The sequence below is a fragment of the Phaenicophaeus curvirostris genome, chromosome 5 (assembly GCF_032191515.1).
Source record: "Phaenicophaeus curvirostris isolate KB17595 chromosome 5, BPBGC_Pcur_1.0, whole genome shotgun sequence".
Classification (NCBI taxonomy): domain Eukaryota; kingdom Metazoa; phylum Chordata; class Aves; order Cuculiformes; family Cuculidae; genus Phaenicophaeus; species Phaenicophaeus curvirostris.
The window spans coordinates 63,180,558-63,204,275 of NC_091396.1; the positions used below are offsets into that span (position 1 = coordinate 63,180,558).

Here is a 23,718-nt window from a genome sequence, read left to right on the forward strand (position 1 = left end):
CGTAACTAGTTCTGGAGCTCTGACATGTGTGGTATGAGGGTGCTGTGTGGGCACCAGAGCTGTCGGGCTGTGGAACACTTAGCCTTGAGATGGCAAGATGGGGTGGAGAAGCACTTGGTGAAGAAATCTGCCGTAGAGGCTTATCTGGGGACACACAAGAAAAAGTGTTTCTGCCTCATACTCGAAGCTTGGTTTAGCTTCGGGGCAGAGCCTGCTGCATCCAAACCTCATACTGGTTGTCATCTGCACCTGCTCCATGTCTGGGCAGAGCTGCTCTGGGAGCATGCTTTGGTTGCTGTGAAGGAATGAAAGGCTGTTGATAAGGGTTGTCTTCTTCTGTTTTCAGTCATTCCCACCATGGTGAAGATTGCCAGCAGTGCCGGGAGTTACTTGGTCTGAGGGCAGAGATCCGTGCCCAAGGGCTGAGTTTCAGGTGGCAGGGGTGGCTGTGGAGGCACAGGCACGCACAATGGAAATGTAGTACAAAATTAAGGAATTGGTTGGAAAGGGTGTGCATTCATATCACTATGGTGCTTCCCAATGCACCACAGGGACAATGTGGGGTGAGAAGTGAAAGTAACCCTGGGTTTAAAAGTTGATTCCTGATCTTGGTCTGAAAGTGGCTATGTCATGGTGTGATTGCTTTACTGTCACAGTCTAGCACAGAGTATTCTGCAGCATCCACACCACCATCCCCCATGGAGCATTCTTTGCTCTCACAGTCCTACCATTAAATCATTTCTCATGCAAAATCATTATGAGGTTTGCAAACCAATTGTAAAATAGAGCACTGTGGAGTTTGCTTGTAAACCATACAGGACAGGTAAACCATACATGTGTGATGTCCCCAGATTTCAGAGAGGACACTAATCACCTATTGCTTCTTGCCGGCATAGCCTATATAGAACAGTTCCAGGAATTCGTTAGCTTTAATGTATCTTTTGTGAGTGATGCATTTCAGCATGTTAAAATAATTCACCTTTTGTTCCTTTTCCTCAGGGCAGTAAAGAGTTGTTCTGCCTCCCCTGGGCCTTTACAGTCTTCCATTAGTCCTCAATCAATTATTTATTCAGAGAGAGAATATCTGAAAATGGGGGTCTAGTCTAAGAGTAGTGGCACTCTGTGTAGATGAGCTGGAAGTACTTGATGACTGAATCTGCTGGAATCATCAATAACATTAAGATTGGCTTTCCTACCACAGAATAAAAATATAGCTTTGTAGATGAAGTGTGCTAAACTTTGATGAGGACATGAGCTAAAAACAAATGTGTTTTAGATGTCACCTGAATGTACATTTAGCAAGCACAGATAAGAATTTTTTGGAAAAATGTCTTTCCTTCAAGTTGCCTGACTTCTGTATTGTGACAGAAAATGTGTATTTCAATTCTGACCTGTGTAAATACAGGAAACTTAGTTTCATAATCTTTAAGTCTGAGTTTTGATCCAGTGTGGTGTCATCACACCTCACAGCAAAGATTTCTTTCTGGTTTGCCTGTTGTTTCTTGTCTCCCTAGACTGGAAAAAAGATTCATTGAGGGTTTGTATGTCTTCTTCCTGCAGAAGGGGATTTCTAATCAAGAAAATCAAGCCTGTAGTCAAGGCCATTTTAAGTGAGAGGGACCTGAGAGCTTCCCTAGTTAAAGCAGTAAATCTGAGTCCTGTAGTCTGTGGTGTTGGCCTGAAAAAGGGTCAGTTAAGAACAGTTGTTGCAGGTACCTTCCAGTAAGCAAAGCATCCTGGTCCTGGAAAGAAGAGTGAATGCAGAGTCAGAGCATGAATTAACTCTGAATCAGCCAACTGAAAGCATATGCTGCTCATGTGGAACACCCCCAAATTTACGTCTTAGCTGGAGCTCGCTGCACACTGAGGTTAGTCATTATTCCCATTCCTGTGCTGAAAATGCTTCTTGTGTTCCACTTACACAAACATCCCAGTTCCTCCCCTGGAGCTGGTACTCTGTGCATTGGGTGATGAAAGGAAAGGGATGATGATTCCTCATTGTCACAAATCCTGGTTTAGGATCCTGCCAACTATGCCAGTTTTAAACAGAAAGTGTGGTGCACTTCACTCACAAGACAGAAGCAGCAATATGTTTTATTGATATAAGACAGTGAGTTAACCAAGTTCAATGGTAAATGTGACAGTGGTTTAACAAGATTCGATGGCAAAGTGCAGTTGATTAATGGCTGCGTGGAAGAAACATATAAAGGAAAATTAAGTTAGGATCAAGTTAGAATGTTTCACGTAGAGATTGGAGACACACAAAGGGTAAGGACAGCCCTCCCTTTGAGTTGTGAAGTTCAGAGTGGACCCCCTTCTTTCTAAACTCCTGGTGGAGCTTCGGTTCAGCCAGGTTCAGTCTTAGTCTCAGACTTGGACAGCAGTTTATGTCTAATTGAATTATCTAAACAAAGTTTATAATAATTAATATTGAGTGACTACATGAATTAGTAATGTTTCATTAATATTAATTCAGCATGCTATCAGTCACTTACCAGGTATTTGTTGCGATTGAGGGATCTCTCCGCCTTGGTCAAGGAAGGATTGCTTAGTCTCAGGTAAGGAATCTCAAACCTTGAGAGGCATCCCTGCTCAAGGGAGAGTCAGCTGGTGCACAGTGCAGCTGCTGTTCAGGAAGAGCTAAGTTTGGGCTTATCCAAAGATTTGCCATTGGTGAAAGGTCTCTCTGCCTCAAGAAGCACCCTTGAGACGTGTTCCAGCTCAAGAGGAGATCACTGCCATGCAGCCACGCTGCCTAGCAGGGAGTGCTCAAAGAAGCCTCACTTGGGCTGTCATATTTATTGAATAAAGTGGTTGGCTTGTAGTCAAATCACATGTGATGGGAAAGGTATGCATGGGACTTATTGTACCCACAACTTTCTTTGTTCCTTGATAAATGAGTCTTAGAAAAGCCACCTGCTATTCCTGTGTTAATTGCATGATAGATGTTCCAAGCTCATATGCATCAGTGCTTACTGTGTCACTCTGCTCCTTTGTGTGTTTTCAGAGCATAGATTGGAACTGGAGGAGTTCTTGGCCCAGCTACGGCTCAAGCCTTTAACTCCTTTGGAGCCTGTACCAAATTGATGCTAGTACCAAACTGATGCTAGTTTAATTAAGGGGGCAAGCGCATCCATCATACTCGCGTTGCAAGGATGTGACTTTAGAAGCCTGTGGAGGGGCTGGCTTGTTTACTGGGGACAGGACTGTCATATTTGAGCTGGAAAGCAGTCTTTTATTGTGGTGCCACAGAAAGCTGAGTGATACCTGGAGGCATATTGCATACTCTCAGAGGCACAGACCCACAGTGCCAGTGAGCATCTTCCTCCATGGTCCCAAGCTGCAGAGGCCAAAGTGCCCTATGACAGACTGGGAAGGTGCAAGTTGGGTTGCAGTGAATCTCAGGCAGGGACTTGACAGATCTGTGGGCTAAAACTCAAGAGTTGAGCAGACCTTCTTTATTCAGGACCCATTCAGGAGCCTATATTCATTTTCATTTGTTTCCTATATTACAGGAAAGCTGGCAGCTTTTGGTCTGTGGTGGCCAGATCAGCTGAGAATTGATTGACTTCTGCTTTGCTTGCAATTGGGCAACCAGCCTAAGGCACCTAATTTGGGAACTTAAACAGCCTTGCCAGCTGGTGGGTCAAAGTTTAGGGGTGCTGAACTGCTTGAGAAAGCCCCCATCTCCCTCTGCTAGCTGGACAAGGAGCCCAGACCAAAGAGGCTAAGTATCTGATGTAACCCAGGGGCAATACTGACTGGCACTGTTCCTGCGCAGTTTGGGGTCTGTTTCCTGCCTGTATGGCATTCCGGGTGGCGCTTGGGATCTAGTCTGCCCCTGTTGGCCTGGGACAAAGCTCAGTGTTGTTGGTTCCTGCACACAGGCAGCTTGGGAGGAGTCCCCAGAAGTGGGAGCAGGATTGCAGAGAGCTCGTCGTGCTCAGCCAGGAATTTCACCTGGCTCTACCCTGCTTATCAAAGATCCTTGGGCTTCACACAGCTCTGAGTGAATCATCTGTACTGAGTGAATAGCAACAGTAATCCACATGAAATGGGAAACTAAATCTTGGTATAATGACCGATTTGCTAGGCTCCTACCAATACCTCTTCCATTTGATTTCACTGCTGCTATTTAAGTGATTGATGTGGCAAAAAAGCAGGGAGATCAAAGCAGTCGGGAAAGCACTTTCTTCACCTGAAAGTTTGCAGGAGTCTTATTAAAAAGAGCATGATGTCAGCAATGGTCTCAGTTCCTTAAGGAACAGCTCTCAAGGCAGCATTTCCTAGGAAAAATATTTAAACTTTATTCCAAGGAGGACTAAGCAGTACCCCCTCCTGCACAGTACGAGGATGCCTGTGTGATTTGTGCCCACAATGTGTCACTGCCACCAAGACTGCTCTTTCACTATGTGCTTAAAAATTCAGTGCAGATGATGAGCGTCTTGAAAGCATCTTTGCTGCCCCAGTGTTGCTCCTTTAAAAGTTAATGGTAAATTCAACAGTGGGAATTCACAGACCAAAGTGAAGTGTATTTAAAAATTTCGTCTAAAAATACAGAATACTTTTGCCTTCAACTTTGTTCATTCCATTATAGAAGGGAAATTAGCTCCTATAGACTTAGATTTATAAATCTGAATCTGCAATTCAGAGCTTTAATAAGTTTAAGTAATTTCTTTTTTTTCTAAGGTCCTAATCCAAAATCAACTAAACCTGTCAGGACATTTTTCTGCTGACTTCCCCAGATTCAAGATCAGGCTCAGAGTAAAGTGACTCTTACCCAAAACAGATGAATGTAGAGAGATCTGCCTGACTAGACATACAGGTTCAATGCAGGGGTGTCTTCTTCCCCACAAAGCCTTGTTGGCATCACCAGTGCTAGCACAGATTTGTTTGCTGCCCAAAGCAGTGCCAGAGGCAGTCAGCAAACATGATCATGATTAATAGGACCACCTTTATTTTTATGATTTTTTCTTTGTTGTTTCCTGGAGCGAAACATTCCTTCTAAGACTGCAAATGTGGGGAGGATGGATTTCACAGCAGCTATGAGATAAGCAGTGAGAGGGCAGGAGTGTCACTTTGGTGTGAGCTACTGCCTAATTCCCCCAGGGCAGGCTTAGTGACATGGAGTGGTGAAATGGGGACCTGTCACTCTGTGCCAGTAGAAAGAAGAGCCTTTTCAGCAACACAGTCCTGCCACGATCCTACTGGGACAGTTTGGAGCTGTGGCAGATCCTTCAAGCAGTTCTGCAGTGTGCTGTAGGCAGTTAGTGGTGGGTAATCTTGGGTAACTCTTTCACGTCTTGAAATGTTGAGACCATGTTATATTGTGGGCACAAGCTTGATTTAATTTTTTTTTTTGTATCAGGCTTCAAATCAACATTGGTCTGTTTTTATCAAGGTGACATAATAGACTTGTACTTTTTAAACCCCTCTCAGCACCATCAGTCATAAGTCCACACTTGATTTTTGTTCATGCATTTGGGTCTCAAGTCTGTCGTATGCCTCCTCTGAACACTTCAGGCAAGAGGACGCACAGAAAGAAGCGTTGTGATTTGTGGTTTGGGGTTTTTTTGTTGGTTTTTTTTTCTTTCCCTCTGTTTCTGGCAGGGATAAAATAGAAGCTCTGTTGGGAGCAACTCCGCAAGTGATATTTCAGGGCCAGCAAATTCCAATGTCGCTGCCCAGTGGGACTGAGGAGTCTATCACAGGACTAGGCTGGCAACTCATCCGGAGAGCGAGCATGTGGAATGCATACCAAGAGCTGGACACGAAGCCTTTTTCTCCCCGCCTCTCCCCTTCCAATAGTAAATGGGAAGATGTTTGCTCTGGGATTCAAGGAAATATCACCCTGACTTGAGTCCCACATATAAATGCAGGAAATAATATATATATAAAATAATGTACGTGCACAAATGTGGCCATATAAATACATATGGATTGTGCCATCTTTGGGATTACTCCAACGTAGCAATCTCCAGCGCGTCTGTGTTTCAACAGTAATGGCTCTGGCTTTCAGCTGCTCCATTTCACAAGAGTGTCTTTTTGCCCTTGTAAAGCTGTCTTTACAAACTATCATTATCTCTCTTCCAGCTGCTGCGCGTATAATAAAGGGGAAGCTTATAGGTGTGCCTGACCATGAAGGGACTCAGGGTACCTGTGGGGTCCCGCTGGATCTGTACCCCTCAGGTTCAGGCCCACTAATGTGGTGGAAGCTTTCTGACTGTCTGTTGTGGTCTATGCCTGTATACTTTAGCCTACCACTCTAATTTAAGTGGAGGATGAATCAGGCTTGTTCATCTCAATAGCAATGAAATCATGTTGGTAATTGCGTTAGCTTCCACAGGCACTTTTCTGAAGTGCCCAGAGGGAGGGGAGGTGGGACTGCTGGTGCTTCAAACTGTCAGAGAGGTCTTGGATAGCAGGTAATGTCAGCATCTTTGCAGTAAGAGAAGTCAGTGCCTTGGGCACCGCTTCGTCTCTGAAGTGGCAGCCCCAGAAGAGCCGGGAGGAGACCAGTGCTTCCATGGAGACCCTGCCAGCAGGAAGGGGTAAGGCCAATAAGGAGCTGGCAGCAGCAGGTTCCAGCCCATCTCTGCCAAAAACCCCATGGTGCTGCCTTAACCTGGGCAGATGGCTTGCAGAAACTTGTCCTTATGCTTGAAGGGCTGCTCGACTTTAAGATTAACATGTATTAACAGAACACTTCTGGATACCAGTGCTTGCCAGTCAGGGTTTAGTCCAAAGCCCAAGCAGCAGAGCAAAAATGTGTTTTAAAGCTTAGTCAGACTTATCCCTACAAGTGCGTAAGACTGATACAGAGTGCTTTTGTACATCCTGAAGAGTGAAGATGCAGATAGATATAAGAATTTCGCTCTGTCTTGCAGAAATTCAAATGCCCTCCACAGCTGTCCTTGGCTGTGTGCTCTGGTGTGAGTTTTCAGGGAAGTTCAGCTGTGTATTTTGGTGTTGTATCTGACCCCGGACACGAGTTCATGTTGCATCACTCTATACCATCCTGGAGTCTGCAAGAGAGGCGGTGCCTGCTTTGAAAGCTTTGTGGCCGTAGTATATCATGCCTTTATCATAACACATGGGTGCAGAGAATTTCAGAAGGTTTGAGCTCTGCAGGCCAGTGCAGGTGGGTAAGGAAAGCCATGAGGTTTTCTTATATTTTGCCACGTTCCCCCTCCGCAGCCTCTGCAGCCTGTAGGATGTGCTGTGGTGGACGACCCAGTAAAATTTCCAGGAGTGGAGATGGGCGTCTGGCTGGAGAACTGCTCAGGTGCTGAGATGCCTGTGGGATCAGCCTTCCCCATGAGCCTCCTCTACCTCCTGTGGCTGCACAAAGCAGGTGGCAAGGACAGGTGGCTGTCTCCCGTTATATGGCTAGAAATGAGTTGATTTTCAGTGGAGTTTCACTTGCTCGTACCACTTATCCTGGGTCTGAGTTGGATTCTTGTATCGTTGCATCATGTTTCTGCTTTTACTTTGTTTCTGAGAAATGGAGAAATTCAGTCTGGAGCCAATATGGCTATGTTTACAGTCCCTGAACACTGAAGCGTGGTCAGCTTTTGAAAACAACTTCTGGTTGTTAGGATAGTAGAGAAGAGCAACTTGCTATATGTCTTTCCTACTTTCTGGTAATTATGAATTACAAATACAACAGTTTGAGTTGGAAGGGACCTTAAAAAGCATCCAGCTCCAAGCCCCCTGCCATGAGTAGGGGTACCTCCCACTAGATCAGGGTGCTCAAGGCCCCATCCAACCTGGCCTTGAACACCTCCACGGATGGAGCAGCCACATATGTATGTGGATGCCTGTGGAGATCTTCCTTTCATTCCTTTCATTCCTTCTTCTTGTTGGCTGTCTGCATGCATGTTGCTGGGCTGAACATGTTTGTACCTCACAAGATGATCAGAAATCAGCAGGAACATTTTCTTTACCCAAGCAAACAAGGAGTTGAAGTTACGTTTTGCAGTCCCCACACTGTATTTTGATGTTACACCATGCAGTGCGGGGAAGGATGAAGAACTAAAGGAGGTGGGAGACTAAATCCCACAGGGTTTGGGGATTGCATTGTGAAACTGTGGGTGCATAAAGCAGCACTTTTCATCTCAGCATGTAGCCCAAAGTGGCGATGTAAGTAAGTGGCTACACGCTGGGTACGTGCTGTGTAACAGCACTGAGTCTTACTGCCTGTTCTTCGCTTGGTTCTGCACCTGAAAGCACCGCCTCTGTAAGCTCCAGCCATCCTGATTTTCCTCTTAAAGTATGACAGGAGTCAAATTTGAGGGAGCCTCCAAGGCTGTGAGGTAAAAGCAGCTCATTTTCTTATTTGGCAGCAAAACTCAGGATTTCAAACTGTTTTTCTCCGGCTCAGTGCAGCTCAGTCTTTTTCTGATCTTGTAACATTTTTCTGAAATGGTAACCTTGGTTTTCATTCGTGATTTCAATATTTCCCAGTGCCCAAAAGATGTGGTAGCAACTAAGCAAACAGCAGCAGCTCAGGCTGGGTTTTTATGTCTTAGCTCAGGCAGAATACATTGCAGGTGTCTTCTTTAGCCTGTTACTTACTGCTGCCTGCTGACAAGTCAGTACTTAGAGGGGCCTACAGGAAAGCTGGGGAGGGTTTTAAGCGGAAAAAGGGGAGATTTAGATTAGATATTAGGAAGAAATTCTTTACAGTGAGGATGGTGAGGCACTGGCCCAGGTTGCCCAGGAAAGTTGTAGATGCTGCATCCTTGGAGGTGTTCAAGACTAGATGAGGCTTCGAGCCCCTGATCCAGTGGGAGGTGCCCCTGCCCAAGGCAGCGGGGTTGGAACTGGGTGATCTTTAAGGTCCCTTCCAAACCATTCTAAGACATTCAGCTTTATCATTGCTTAGGAAATTTGCTTAACTCTTCCTTGATGTTGTGAGACTATAAGCTTATCGTTATAAAAACTTACTTAAACATAAAAAATAAATAACGTTTAGTAGGAGATGTGAACCATTTTCTGCGAAGGAGTTTTTAAGCGAGTTCTCTACAGACCAAGGCATCCAGGATTGGAAATCCTTTATCTCCAAAGTGATATGAAAGCTTGGGAACAAAACATGGATGTCCCTAGTCTAAAGCTGGTGAGAATAGAATTGTGAAAATAATTATTTGCTTTGAGTTTGATAACTGAGTCTCTGCAATTTGATGTGGAAAGAAAGAAAATTGTTTGGGGTTTCGTGGTCCCGAAGTATTATTAGGGTTTTTTAAAGCAACATTTTTTTTACAACTCAAGAGAGTGTTGGATTCAAATAGAATAAAATATTTTGGTTTGGGTGTTAGGAACACAATATTAACATCACGGAAGTATTTAGGTCTTTGCATAAAACTGAGAACTCCATCTGCTCTCCTCCTTATTTAATCAGAATACTCCTTTAAATCCATTGCTCACTGTATTTGGAACAAAGCCTCCAACTTGAAAAACCTTACCTCTTTGGTGAGTATCTTACCAACTGTGCTATTCTGCAGGTTGTGTGTCTTTCCTTCTCCTTGTTTGGAATTGCTTCATTTTGCAAAAATTAGTTACAATTTCAGTGGAGCAGGAGTTGGAAACCAATATTGCTATAGTTAACAGAGCAGGCAACAGAAACACATTTTTCTCCATGTTGATGGAAATTTCGGTATTTCTATGAAGTAAAATGACTTCAGCAGAAGAGGTGGAGAAAAATCAAAATCTACTCCCTACTTGCAAAGGGAGTTTGAATGTACATTTGCAGGTGTTTCCAAATGAACGTGTGAATAGCCTTGCATGCGAAAGGCTCAAATTCTGAAGGTATTCGTGTAGCCAATTTCAGATTTGGTGATTTTATTTCTGATTGTGTATATATTTTTTTTTTTAACATTTGGCTGATAGTCTCAGCTGTGTCTGTGTCTGGCTCTCGCTGTTCTGTATCTACATTTTTCATAACTAGATGATTGGCATTGTGATGGGAACACCAGGCTTTTAGAAGCTTTTAACTGGACCTTTAGAATCGCCAAACCTGGGAGAACCTTGAACTGAGGCTTTGCAAATGTAAGCTAGTTTCTTCAACCACTACTCCTGCAAAGTAAATCCTCACTACAGGCACAGCCCTGATAACAAAGGATGCTGAAACCATAAAAAATAAAAAGGGAAAAAAAAAACCCCTAACCTCATCCTTTCAAATATAGCTTCTACATCACAAGTGAGATGATCTGAGCAGGGCGAGTGGCAGGTATGTGTATAACACCTATTCACTGGCAAAACTCCCCAGTGCAGGGAAATAACATTTGACAGATGCTTCAAAGGAGGATCGTATCATCTGCAATTGTAATTTTGTTTTTTTCACCAACGTTAAACTCAAGCAGCAGAGGTATAAAGAACATCTCTTCCAGCGAGTGACACTGAAGCAGCTAATTTTGTCATTTCTTCTGGGTCTAGACTAAACTGAGGCCGTTAAGCCGATGTGCCATAGCTGCCTTCAAGGACAATAGCTGCCTTTCTGAGTAGAGATGAAGCCTGTTTTCCAGTAGAGGTTTGCCAGTGAAAGGCAAAACCTCAGCAGGACTTTAGAAATGCAGCCCTCAGAAAACCTCTCCGCCGTTATTGCTTCATCGAACTGCTAAAAATATTGAATGGAAAATGCAAGTATTAAGGAAATGAGGTAGATTTGGGCTTTTTGAGCTGGATGACTTCCAGTTTCATCAGCTTCCTGGAATCCTTACTGCAGAAATGAAGAGCTCCTTGTAAATCTCAGAAACCTGCCAGTGTTTTTCCTCTCATGTGGCTGTGCTGGTTCACGGGGGTACAGCGCGTGGGGAGACCTGTCAGCATTGAGCACTGAGCACAGAGCTTACAACTGCTAGGATTGCTTGAGACAAATGTTCAAACATGAGACCAAACCACAATTTTCCCAGAGAATTACCTTACAGGGTAGCTAGAGAGAGCAGGCTCCAGAGGACCCACATGACTGAGCCTGCTACTGTGCTGACCCACAAGACCTGCTTTGACAGGATGCAAGGGGCCATCTCCTGTGCTCTTGCCAAGCAAAGAGCATTGAGAAGGCTTCATTTGTCATGGGAGGTCCTCTTTTAAAGTCATCCACATGTAGTTAGAGTGCCTGAGCAAGTGTTGTCACATTACAGGTTATGTGAAAATAGAAAATGCAAGTTTTGGGTTTCCAGTTGCTGGAAAGAAGTCAGGAGAAGCCGATATTCCCGCTGCAGAAGGACACAAGAGTCACTCTTAATGGGTTTAATGTGCAATGTAGAAATGCGAAAGGGCTGGAGGTTTGCCTTGGGTGGTTAAAACTGTACACACTCAGTGAGAGGCACATGGTTATAGTTTAGTGGCTGTGACAGAGATAGAGGCTCTTTGGGAGGACACAGCAAGCACAGAGTGCTCTTGCACCTGCAGAAGCTCCTGCTATCTTGATGATAAGCATCGTGTATTATACAGCCAGCGGGGATTTGGGGCTTTCTGCAGCATGTCTCTGGGGGGCAGAGGCTGAGAAGTGCAGAGCAGCTGGTGATCTAGTCTGCAGAGCTGGCCCTGCTTGTAACTGTGCCTTCCCTCTGCTCCTCAGCCTCTCCATGAGGGACTGTCACCTGCTCACTCAATGTACGTGACTGTTTTTGCTGGCTCGGGTATAAGGAAGTTGTATTTTGAGGTATTCACAAACCATGCCAGGATATGGCAGATGTTTTGGGGACTGAGGGGAGGTTTGGAAGGGGGATCTCCAAGCAGGTTCACCAGAATTCCTCTTCCAGTCATGTTTTTAGGAGCCCCCAAAAGTCAGGCCTCCCCAGGACTGAAAAGTTGTTTGCTGCATTTAACGCTGAGCCAAGAATAAACTGCACGTCTCGACCACATCATTGCAGATTCCTGGAAACAAGGACTGCCTTCACGCTTGGAGGGCTTCCCTGCTCTGCCAGGAACCACAGGGAAGAGCAAGGGAGCTTTGGCTGTAAACTGCTGCTGAGGATGTACTGTCATGGGTGAACACGTACAATACCTCTCACTGTGCTCGCCTAAAGCGTTTCCAAGACGAGCCATTGCAGACATGCCTTAGCGCTCAGTTTTGATCCTCAGAAGGAGAAAATTAAGTGTCTTCAGCAGAGCATCCCCACCAGAGCAAACTCTGCAGCATAAGACAGGCATGGGCACAGTGCTCAGCACCCAAATTTCACTGGCCACCATCCTACTGGGAAGGGCAGCGTGCTTACAGAGGGGTTTTTTTCTGTCATATATTGCTGTGCTGTGTTGAAGTTGGAGAGAGAGGATGTATGATCTTGTGATTAAGATCTGGAGCTGGAATTCAGGAAGCTGGTGCTCAGTCTTGGCTCTGGGGGACAAGGGCAAATTTCTTAACCCCTCACTTTCCCATCTGTTCTTAAGATGCTAATCGTACCGTTTCTTATCGCTTTAGGAAAGGGTGTGGTTCTGATTGTCTAGCACAGTGTGTCATTGATCTTTCCACTGCAACAGTGAAGTTGAGGGAGAGTCATCTCAAGCTCCAGAGGAACTTTCAGTGGTGGTGTGGGCTGTAGAAGTGCCAATGCAAAACAGAGCAATCAGCCACCTGATTTTCACTGTAAGATCACAGACTGATGCTGAACAGGATCAAACTGAATTCAGATTTCAGCTCTCCCATAGGATTTCACGTTGATACGAATATGCCACCACCTGTGTTACCACCCTCCCCACTGCTTCCCCTTCCCAGGGAAATGGATATACAACCAGAGGGCAAAATGGATCAAATCCAGCATGGATTTCACAAAGGGACTCCAAAACCCTGAGATGTATTTAGTTATTTGATCCCTGTCCGTGTCTTTAAAAGTGGGTTTGTCTAGGCTTATATGGTGCCCTCTGTTTTGGTAAAATGGTGATAGCAGCACTTTCCCTGCCTCAGAGCTGCTGTGAGGGCTCTGCAATACCTGAGATGGTTCAAAAAATGAACTGCGACCTCTTTGTACCACACAGAGATCCCATCATAGCTCCTTTCCTCTGTCTGTGACAGTGCCCAGAGCTTGTCTAGCAGCTAAAAGGCAGAGGTGCTGCGAGCTGGTGTGTGTTTTTAGGAAGGCGTTGCCTGAGTCTGCAGACGACCCCATGCTTTCTGGTCATGTTCTTGCCAGCTTTGCTGACTGCAGGCTGTTCCCTCGGGCAACCTCAAGGTTAGGCAGGCTGATAAGCTTTGTTAGGGTTCTCTCATTCTGGCAGCTCTGCTTTTCATGAGGAGCTCCCAAGCTGTTAGAGGTGATGTATTGGAAAATGTGCCTTTCTGCAGCTTGTACAGTGTAGCATTTGGCTGCAGGTCTCTTGTGACAGTGGCAAGGAGGTCCCCACTCCAATGAGTTCTCAGGGGAACGTTCACTTCTTACGTTAGCACAGTACTGCTGGAATTGATAGACGTGGGAGGACTTCTTTTTTGACTTATGGTGGAGGCATCCAGTGCTGGCTGAAGATTCACCCTGCCCACGTGGTGTGGTGTCAGCAGGGTGTTTTGTTATTTCTCAGCTTGGATAACATTCCAGGTGGGGTTTATCGGAATTGCCCTAATACAGGGAAGTCTTGAGCTTAACCCCTCAAAGCTCAGGAGAAAAGGGAATCTGCTCACCCTCCAAAGAGACTTCACATGCCTCCCCAGCTTCGTCTGCATGCTCCCGGCACGGTGCTTTGCTGAATCAGAGCACCTCCCGTGCAGTGTGTTTTGCTGCATCATAACGTCATTACGCAATTTGGCAGCTCTGGCAACCTCTGCTCCAGTGAGTCCCAGAGCTAAATGAGCAGGAGCTCTGCCAGCCAGGCTTGTGGTTTGTTTGGAAAGCCATGTGGACAAACTCGTATAGCACCTGCCCATATTAAATACAGTTCGGCACAATGATGCGTGTCCCTCCCTCCCTTTTGTAAGAGATGAAGCAAAAGAAAACCCCTCCTGCATTACTTCTGTTTATTTTGTTATGATGATGAGGTTTATCCAGTTTGCAGGTTAAGCTTCTGAGGCCTGGGACGCTGCCTCCGTTTGTGCTGAGGCTGCTCCGAGCATGTAGCAACTCATTGAATGGTTCTCGTTGCAGGGACTTGAAGCTGGACAATGTGCTGCTGGACTACGAGGGTCACTGCAAGTTGGCAGACTTTGGAATGTGCAAAGAGGGCATTCACAATGGCATTACCACAGCCACCTTCTGTGGTACACCGGACTACATTGCTCCAGAGGTAGAGGAAACCTTTATTTGGCCAGGAAAACTTGGTTACAATATGGAACGGTTACAATATGAAATTGAACGGTTGGACTCGATGATCCAGTGGGTCTCTTCCAACCTGGTTATTCTATGATTCTATGAAAAGTGTAGGTTAGCTTTGAGCAGCAAGTGGACCCTTTGGTGTCTTTAGCTACCCCTTATTTGACTTCCACGTGCAAGGTTTCCTCCTAGGTGTATGCTCGGATAATCAGTCCTTTCTGTAAGCAAACCATGAGTAAATCTTCAGGCTGCTGTAGGCACCAAGATAAGCCTGTAGTTTTCTTTAGGAAACGTGAGGTGGAAAATGGAGGCACAGTGGCAAAAATCTTGAGAGGCACATACAAATACTGGCCCAGTTTTATTTGAAAGGAGATTGAATTCTCCTTTGTTTCACAGTTCCGTTTTCCCTTCCCTTCCCTTCCCTTCCCTTCCCTTCCCTTCCCTTCCCTTCCCTTCCCTTCCCTTCCCTTCCCTTCCCTTCCCTTCCCTTCCCTTCCCTTCCCTTCCCTTCCCTTCCCTTCCCTTCCCTTCCCTTCCCTTCCCTTCCCTTCCCTTCCCTTCCCTTCCCTTCCCTTCCCTTCCCTTCCCTTCCCTTCCCTTCCCTTCCCTTCCCTTCCCTTCCCTTCCCTTCCCTTCCCTTCCCTTCCCTTCCCTTCCCTTCCCTTCCCTTCCCTTCCCTTCCCTTCCCTTCCCTTCCCTTCCCTGTCTTTCCCTGTCTTTCCCTTCCCTGCCTTTCCCCAATGTCACTACAAAATTACTAAACACCTCTTTGATGAGCAGCTGCCCTCCAGATGCTGCCAGATATTCTGACAAGGTTTCAGGTCCTTCTTCAACACAATTGAATTTTTGTTTGCGGTTGATGTTTGTGCCTTTCTCACACACTCACACTCTTTCCCCTCTCCAGCTGAAAGCCTTGCCCTTGGAGCTGGGTAAGCATTTCCTTCCCAGAGGCAAGGAAAAAGTGTTGTCAGCCCACACACATGGCTGCTCTGCTCTTTCCGAGGCTCATCCAGTATTGCTGAAATACCTCTTCTCTTCCTAAGCCCTAGCTTTATTTCTAAGGGCTTGTTTCCCAGGTGGCTCTGTGAGCGGCCAAGTTAGTTCAGCCCTTGTTTAATGGATCTGATGTACCTTAGTGCAGATCTGGGGGTTCTCAGCTTGAGATCACCTGTGTGTTCCTGGACATCCAGCCAGCCTAGTAGAGAGTGCTGTTAGAATGCAGCGTGGACTTCTGCGTTAATGTTTCAAATCTGTTTTCCTCCTCTGCTCAATTTAGGAAGCTTCAGGGTAGATATTTCTTTCCCATCCCTTCTTCAGATCCTGCAGGAGATGCTGTATGGCCCTGACGTTGACTGGTGGGCCATGGGCGTGCTGCTGTATGAGATGCTGTGCGGCCACGCGCCCTTTGAAGCAGAGAATGAGGACGACCTCTTCGAGGCCATTCTGAACGATGAAGTTGTCTACCCAACATGGCTACAGCAGGATGCAGTGGCGATCCTCAAAGCGGTGAGTTTCCTTGGCTGTTTACATGCTCTCTGTCCTGGCCTTCTTCAGCCTAAATCTAGTAAAAGAAAGCGGACTGGAGAACAGGCACTCAGGGATTGTGGTTACTCTGACCCTGACCCTTCTCTTATCTTGGATTGAAGAGTAAACACATGCAATAAAAAAATATTCCTACCACACTTAGGTGTGTTTGCATAGTTATGTCCTTTACACGGTTGAGCAGCCAATTTGGCAAGCAAAGTGTGTGCATGTCTGTGTGTCTGGGCATTCCACTGCTGACTTAATGATTTAAAACATATGGGCATCTTCCAGAACAGAAGCAGCAGGTATACACAGTATTTAATCAGCGGTGACTGTATGATTTCCATGCAACTGGAGTGGTGAAGAAGCGAAGTCCTCGTGAAGTGTCGATCTGCTGGAGGGTCGGGAGGCTCTGCAAAGGGATCTGAACAGGCTGGACCGCTGGGCAGAGTCCAATGGCATGAGGTTCAACAAGGCCAAATGCCGGGTCCTGTACTTGGGGCACAACAACCCTGTGCAGGGCTACAGACTGGGAGAAGTCTGTCTAGAAAGCTGCCTGGAGGAGAGGGACCTGGGGGTGTTGGTTGACAGCCGACTGAACATGAGCCAGCAGTGTGCCCAGGTGGCCAAGAAGGCCAATGGCATCTTGGCTTGGATCAGAAACGGCGTGACCAGCAGGTCCAGGGAGGTTGTTCTCCCTCTGTACTCGGCACTGGTGAGACCGCTCCTCGAATACTGTGTTCAGTTCTGGGCCCCTCACCACAAGAAGGATGTTGAGGCTCTGGAGAGAGTCCAGAGAAGAGCAACAAAGCTGGTGAGGGGGCTGGAGAACAGGCCTTATGAGGAGCGGCTGAGAGAGCTGGGGGTGTTTAGCCTGGAGAAGAGGAGGCTGAGGGGTGACCTCATTGCTCTCTACAACTACCTGAAAGGACGTTGTAGAGAGGAGGGTGCTGGCCTCTTCTCCCAAGTGACAGGGGACAGGACGAGAGGGAATGGCCTCAAGCTCCGCCAGGGAAGGTTTAGGCTAGACGTTAGGAAAAAATTCTTTACAGAAAGGGTCATTGGGCACTGGAACAGGCTGCCCAGGGAGGTGGTTGAGTCACCTTCCCTGGAGGTGTTTAAGGCACGGGTGGACGAGGTGGTGAGGGATATGGTTTAGTGTTTGGTAGGAACGGTTGGACTCGGTGATCCGGTGGGTCTCTTCCAACCTGGTTATTCTGTGATTCTGTGATTCTGTGTGATAATCCTTACTTCTGACTATTGGTAATATCAGCCATTCCCCAGGATATGAAGACAGGCTTTTGGGGTTTGTGTGTTTAAGGGAAAAATGGGTGTGTACAGCAAACAGTTCGAGGAGAGCTGTTGTTGGCTCTGTTTAATCTTTGTTCTACCATGTATTCTTAAATTTTCCTAGGAGCTCTTCTATTCACGTGCCTCCTATCTTTGCCTGTGACATGGGAATGAAGCTTTTGAAGATTTCAGGCTGTGCTTGTACAAACGGTGCCTAGTGCACTGGAACTGACTGGCTTTACTGTAATGAAGCAAGAAGTGATTAAATGATGAGAGCGTAAACTTATGAATCAGAAGGCTGTTCTGCTTCTGACTTCTTCCTGCCCCCGATCAAATCACTTAATAGCTCTAAGCTCCCTTTGGAGAGAGAGAAGGGTCAGAGTATTTCCTTTCCTTGCAAAAGCACTGTCAACAAAGATGCATTTAAGTCTGGGTACTTCTAAATATTGTGATGATAAAGGATCTAAGAAATGGTTGGATAAATAATAATTAATAGGAACTTGTGGAGACTGACACAAAGAAATGTAGTAATGAATCATGTAATCATAGAATGCTTTGGGTTGGAAGTGACCTTTAGAGGTCATCTAGTCCAACACCCCCGGTAGTCCCAATGATGGGACCATTTAAAAGAGAGAGTGTTTTCATCATTAGACCTTTAGTAGCAAGAATCTGGAAGTCTTCTGCTGAAAGGTTTCTGTTATATATTAAGTAAGCAACTAATTTCAGTAGCTGAAAATTAGTCTAATGAATTCCACAGAAATCAGCTGAGAATAAAATCCACTTCTTGAGGAGGCAAAGGGTTGTCCTTTGAAATCACAGGTTGTGATTGATTGTCATGCTGGAGGCCCTCTTGGGTTTTGGAAATAACCTGCAATGTATGTAAATTTAAAAAAAAAAAAAAAAAGGAAGTTCAGATTCATTGCAACTTCTGGAGCAGCATTCGTGCTGTTGAACTGGGGACTCTTGAATGCCTGAGCCAATTCCTCCTCTGCAGTGACAGGTAATAGCAGAGTGGATATGTTGCAGGTACCTTGCATAAGTATGAGATGGAGGTAAAATGTGATCAGATATATGCTCATCATAACAGGAATTTCAGGTTGCAATAAAATATGATTTGTGTTTTAGCATCTTGATGAAATGCTTGTTTTCCTTATTCTGATTGGAACCCCGTAGAAACAGCGCAAGCTGCAGGCTGCCTTAGCCCATATTCAGAGCCCAGCTTTAACAGAGACTCTGCTGTGATTAACAGGCAAGCAGCTCGATGACAGACACTGGAGAAAGAAGGCTAGAATTGAGAATGGAGCTGAGAATTTAAGGAGAGATTGACCGAGCATTTCCAAAACTACACAGTGAACTTAGTAGTTGCTGGGTACTTGCCCCAAAAAGTTCTTCTCTCCAGCCACCCTGCTTGTCTGCTGTATCACGAGTTGCTGGTGAAACCCAAATGAAAGCAAAACTGCCTCTCTGAAATGTGTGTGTTGCTCAAGAGAAGCGCTATGCTATGTTCAGCCTGAAGAAGAGAAGGCTGTGGGGAGACCTTATAGCAGCCTTCTAGTGTTTAAAGGGTGCCTACAGGAAAGATGGGGACAGACTTTATAGCAAGGTCTGTTGTGACAGGACAAGGAGTAATGGTTTTAGAATAATGAAGGGTAGATTTAGACTGAATATAAGGAAGAAATTTTTAGAATGAGGCTAATGAAACACTGACACAGGTTGCCCAGTGAGGTAGTGAAGGCCCCATTCCTGGAAACATTCAAGGTCAGATTGAAAGGGGTTCTGAGCAACCTGATTGAGTTAAAGATGTCCCTGTTTCTGTGGGGGAATTGGACTAAATGGGCTTTAAAAGTCCCTTCCAACCCAAAGCATTCTGTGGTTCTATGCCTGCTTTGGGGAAAAGGCTGAAGTTTAGGGTGTTAACCTTGTCATTAACTACTGGGAAGCTGCAACTGAATTTCTTCAGTGTTTCTGTTCCCTGGGTGGCTGCTGCCTGCGTATTAATTTACAGCACTGATGATAGCTGGCTACTGCCTGAATTTCTGCAGCTTGACACTGGCTGCTTTTGTGATCAAGAGCTGTTCACTAGAAGTGCTCCTCATTTCCTCTTCCCTTTCTTTATGCTGAGTTTTTAGAGGCATCAGAGCATGTTGGCTTTAATGTGGAGGAAACATCCTGTCATGAGATTGTCTAGTGCTCTAGATTAAATTAGAAAAAACCCACACACTTTCATTTCTCTTGAGTGATAACAAATGTGATTGCTACTGGGGTATTATATTTGCAGTGTACTTATAATGTTTGGTCAGTATTTTTAGTTGTCAGGATAACACAGGGTGGTGAACCTGCTTTGGTTTTTGTGTTCCCTTGTGGCTACTTTATGAACATAGACTGTAGATTTTCTAGCTGCTGAATATGTAGGTTTTTTTCTCATAGACTTCTGAGGCTGATATTATTTCTCTTAGATACAGCATTGTTACTATGTGAGCATCTTCTAATTGCTACTGTGTTTGCCACCAACAGTGAACTCAAGCCCCCTGATTTACAGATGTGACAGTGCTTTCTAACCCATGATATTATGAGCTCTGGAAAACCAGAGTACTCGACTACTGCAATGATATGAATGATTATAAGTAATTACATGGCATGGGAAGTATGTGGAAGGCCAGGAAGTTAAACCTGGGGTCTCTTGTATTGCAGGCTAAGGCCTTAATAGCCTTAGTAACTGGATTATCCCCTCACTAAAGTTCTGGCCTCTAATGTTGAAGAAGACTAGTGAGAATTCACTTAGTCTTGAGTAGTACAAATCTCTGAAATTAAAATCAAATTCTTCTGCCAAGAAGATGCTATTACACATAGATGCTTAGAGATGCTCTACAAATGGGTCTGTCTGAGTTTAGAAAGCTCTTGATCTATTTGCCTTCATGAAGAGCTTCATTGTAAACAAGGGTAATAGGGTTTCAGGACCCATTTCACAAATGCTGTTATTTTCTTTTGTTTTTGTTTAGCATAATTTTCTTTCACCAGTTTTCCTTCATTAGAAATCACCCAATTTCTTAAGGTTGCAAAGTGTTCATCTTGGCAGTTTCCTGATAATCAAAATACATCCTAAGTGCCTAATTTAGGTCACTGGGTGGTCCTGGTGTGTTTTTGAGCACTGGTACCAGGGAAAATAAAAACAACCTCGATGCCCTGGGACCTTGTTTAAAATTGAAAGCAGAAATGTTTATACTCTAGAAAAAAATTGTTTCGTCTGTTTCTCTTTTTGAAGTTTATTGGTCCTTGATATTTTCCCTCAGAGCCGAGGAAAGAGTAAGGCAGAGCTAAAGCAGTATAAATCAGTAGGATTTTGCTGGAATCAATACTCCCAGAGGAGGGAAGCAGAAAGTCTGACTCGTGTACCCTGCCCTGTCTGAGTGTGTCACTGGGGAATTTAGGTATTGATGGTTCAAGTCAGGCGCAAAAGACTCAAACTGAGGTCTCCCCTGCTTGTGTGAGCAAGTCAAACTGGGCATGGATTTGCTTGTGGGAGTAAAAAAAAGTGCAGAAAAGGAGAACTGCTGCTGAATGGATTCAGACAACTTCATCTCACTCTAAATGTAAGTTTTGCTTTGCTTTTGATCCCCTTCCCCCTTTAAAAAAAGGTTTCTCCATAACCCCACCTGAGTGCAGTTGCAGGGTCTTTATGCCAGAAGAGCTATGGGGTTTTGTCTGTAAGTGTAATCCTTTCAGATACTCTTTACATCAGCTGACAGAGTAGTCACCAGTATCTGATGGTGAAGAGACTGTGAAAGACAAAGTTTGTGAGAGTGCAGAGAGCAGATACTGCTGCACTGTTTTATTTATGATGAGAGTGCAGCTGGAGTTTGCTTTATTACAGCATGTTGATATTTGGAATTCGTAGATTGTCACTAGCAAATGTGCTTGAGCAAAGAGGGTGGCTTTCCAGGCAGCCAGAGGCTTTGGGATTCAGCGGAGAGAGCTGCAAAATGAAATACAATCCTCTCATTTCCCATAAGTGGGGTGGTATTTTGGCATCGTGTTTCAATCTCTTCACGTATGACTTTCTCAAATGCAATTCAGTCACACTGTCTTGCTCACAGTCAGGCTTAGTTGGAGGGGGAGAATGAAGGGACACAGTGAAAATCGGATCTCAGAAGTTGATGGTATAATGGGAAGCAAATTCACAGGGAAAGCTGCAGGAATTTTCCTTTCCAAGTTTGGTTTCAGATGAGGAGAGAAGGGCTAAGCCTATAGAGTCACGCCATGGACTGATGATCTGACGCAGCAATGGTTGGCCCAAAGGCTTGGAAACTTGGATGAGCAATTGCAGCTTAGATATTTTCACTCTCAGAGCCAGGTAACAGCAGGGGTGAGAAAGCAGCATCTCCCCAGGGAAGTGTTAGCATTGCTTTGCGTTCTGCACCCTGCCTTTCTGAATTCCTGTCACAGCTGAGTCTGCTGAAGCCAAAGGTGTCTCTTGATGTTTGTGTGCCAACCTCCAGTCTTAATTGTCAGCTCTGGAACATCTAGCTGAGACAATCCTTCCAAAAGTGAGGCTTGGGCAGCCTTCCCTGTAGCTGAATATTTTGGGGACACAAATGAGACCAAAATCTGCCTTCCCTCCAACTGGTTAAAAACATAGGAGACTGGGCAAAAATGGTTATGTCCCCTTCCAAGTGTTTATTGTGTGAAAAATGAACCCCAGACAGAAAAGAGGAAGGTACAGAGGAATTTGGCTGTGGTTTTAGCAGCCGGCACTCCTGCCCAGCACAGGTGGAATGGCGTGGGGGAATCCAAATGCAGATGCATTAGTGCGAAGAGGGAGAGGGATTGAAAGGTGAGGGAGCTCAGCTGAGAGTAAGCGTGGCCCATATCTCAGAGAAAAATATGTCAACAATACATTGCCAAGGGTGCAAAAGAAAAATTTGAAGTTGATCTGTTTTTCTAGAGATCAATAGCCTGGAAGTGATGCTGACTCAAAAGGCAAATATTCTTGTTTAGTGAACTGTCTGCTGCTTTGTGTCACTGAGTTCACTTTCCCTCCCTGGATATCCTGGTGCTCTCTGGACCCCGACAACACCACTGAAGTCTAACGTGCAGACACCACAACTTCCCCATCCTCCTTTAGACTTTGCTCTTGCAGACTTGCTTAATATCAGCTTTCCTCTGCCACAATAACATCAGGGGTCTGTTGTGCCTGGAAATTAGTGCTTCAAACTCAGCCACAGCAACAGTGATGCTCTGTGGGTCACCAAGAGCCAAGTCCTGCTCTCACAACCTGTGCTTCATGGATGCATTTTTGGCTGTCAGAGCACAAAATTAAGGAGTTAATATTTTCTTCCAGGAAGGAGCTTTCATGGCTTCTTCCATTCCTGTGAACCAGTGTCACAGACTGAGACCCAGAGCCAGAGGTTTTCAGTTAGTTCCTTAGGGGTTTTTTGGCTTCTTTGTACAGCTAGCACACAGCAATATTCAATACTGAGGCTTTACCAGCAGTGTCACCTATCCACCTTTGGTAGGAGGCAAGACAGTGGGTTTTTCTGGAGAGCAATAAAAGGGCTTAAGAATGCTGCAATGCAAATGACAACCAGCTACTTCATCTTCAGCCAGCGAGAAGTGTGAGGGTCCTTCTACTATAGCTCAGCCAATTTTCATCTCGTTAATTAAAAACACCACTCAAAACTTCCTGCAGAAGTTTGTCATTCCTTTGCTGCCCAGAAAAGTGAGTATGAGGCCACCTTGGGTCCCTCAGTCACTCAGATAACCTTCGAACACAAGAAACCTCCCCACAAGGTACTATAGTGAGTAGTGTATGGCTCCACCAGCAATTTTTCAAGTTGATGGATGAAACCCGTGCATGTTATTTCAAAATGTGGCTTAATTCTACCTTAAAACAAGGGGTTAATTTAGAGCACACTGATGGTGAATTGTAGAAATGCTTTGCATTACGTAGAAATATGTTAGGTAGCAGTTAGGGAAGTCTGTGTGTATGTTATGAGTTAGCTTCTTCCCTAAATCTGCCAGTGATAATGGATGAGGAAAAACTGAATTTGAAAGGTACTCTCCTCTTCCCATCCTGTTGAAATTGTGCAGTGTTTCCCATCATTTCTCGGGAATTCTAAGTCATTGTTTCTAACTAGAGAGAAATCTGATTATTATGTTTGTTTGTGTGTGTGTGTGAGTTAAATCCAGCATTCCTGGGAAGTACAAGGTTCAAGTGGTTATTTCTTACCATTCCAAAGAGATTCTGAGGAACTTCTAATGTCCCACATGGGCAGAGCACAGGGCAGTTTAGTCCGGCTGGATGCAGGATAACAGCTCCAACAGAGCCCATGGAGGCTCAGACTGTGCTGCATGAACGTAATGTAACAGGCACAGAAGAAAGAAGTTTGGAAACATACAGAAAAGAAATCTCCTAGGGCACTCCATTCAGGCTTAGATGAAGGAGAGAAAGCAAAGTTAATGCTGAGCTGTGCTGCCGGAGGAGTAAACTACTCATCATAGAATAGAATAAATGAATCGTTAAGGTTGGAAAAGACATCTAAGATCAAGTCCAACTGTCAGCCCAGCACTGCTGTGCCTACTAAACCATGCCCCGAAGTGGCACATGTACATCCTTTTTGAACACCTCCAGGGATGCTGACTCCACCACTTCCCTGGACCACCTGGTTCA

The 23,718-nt window shown here is 45.2% G+C and overlaps 1 protein-coding gene across 1 annotated transcript in view; it reads left to right on the top strand.

Annotated features, from left to right (window-relative positions):
* PRKCH (protein kinase C eta) overlaps window positions 1–23,718 on the top strand; it is a 131,674-nt gene that overhangs the window by 94,121 nt on the left and 13,835 nt on the right. Inside the window, exons 11-12 of the mRNA XM_069856831.1 lie at window positions 14,073–14,211; window positions 15,555–15,743. Of these exons, the coding sequence (XP_069712932.1) occupies window positions 14,073–14,211; window positions 15,555–15,743 (328 nt within the window). The remainder of the gene's footprint in view (window positions 1–14,072; window positions 14,212–15,554; window positions 15,744–23,718) is intronic.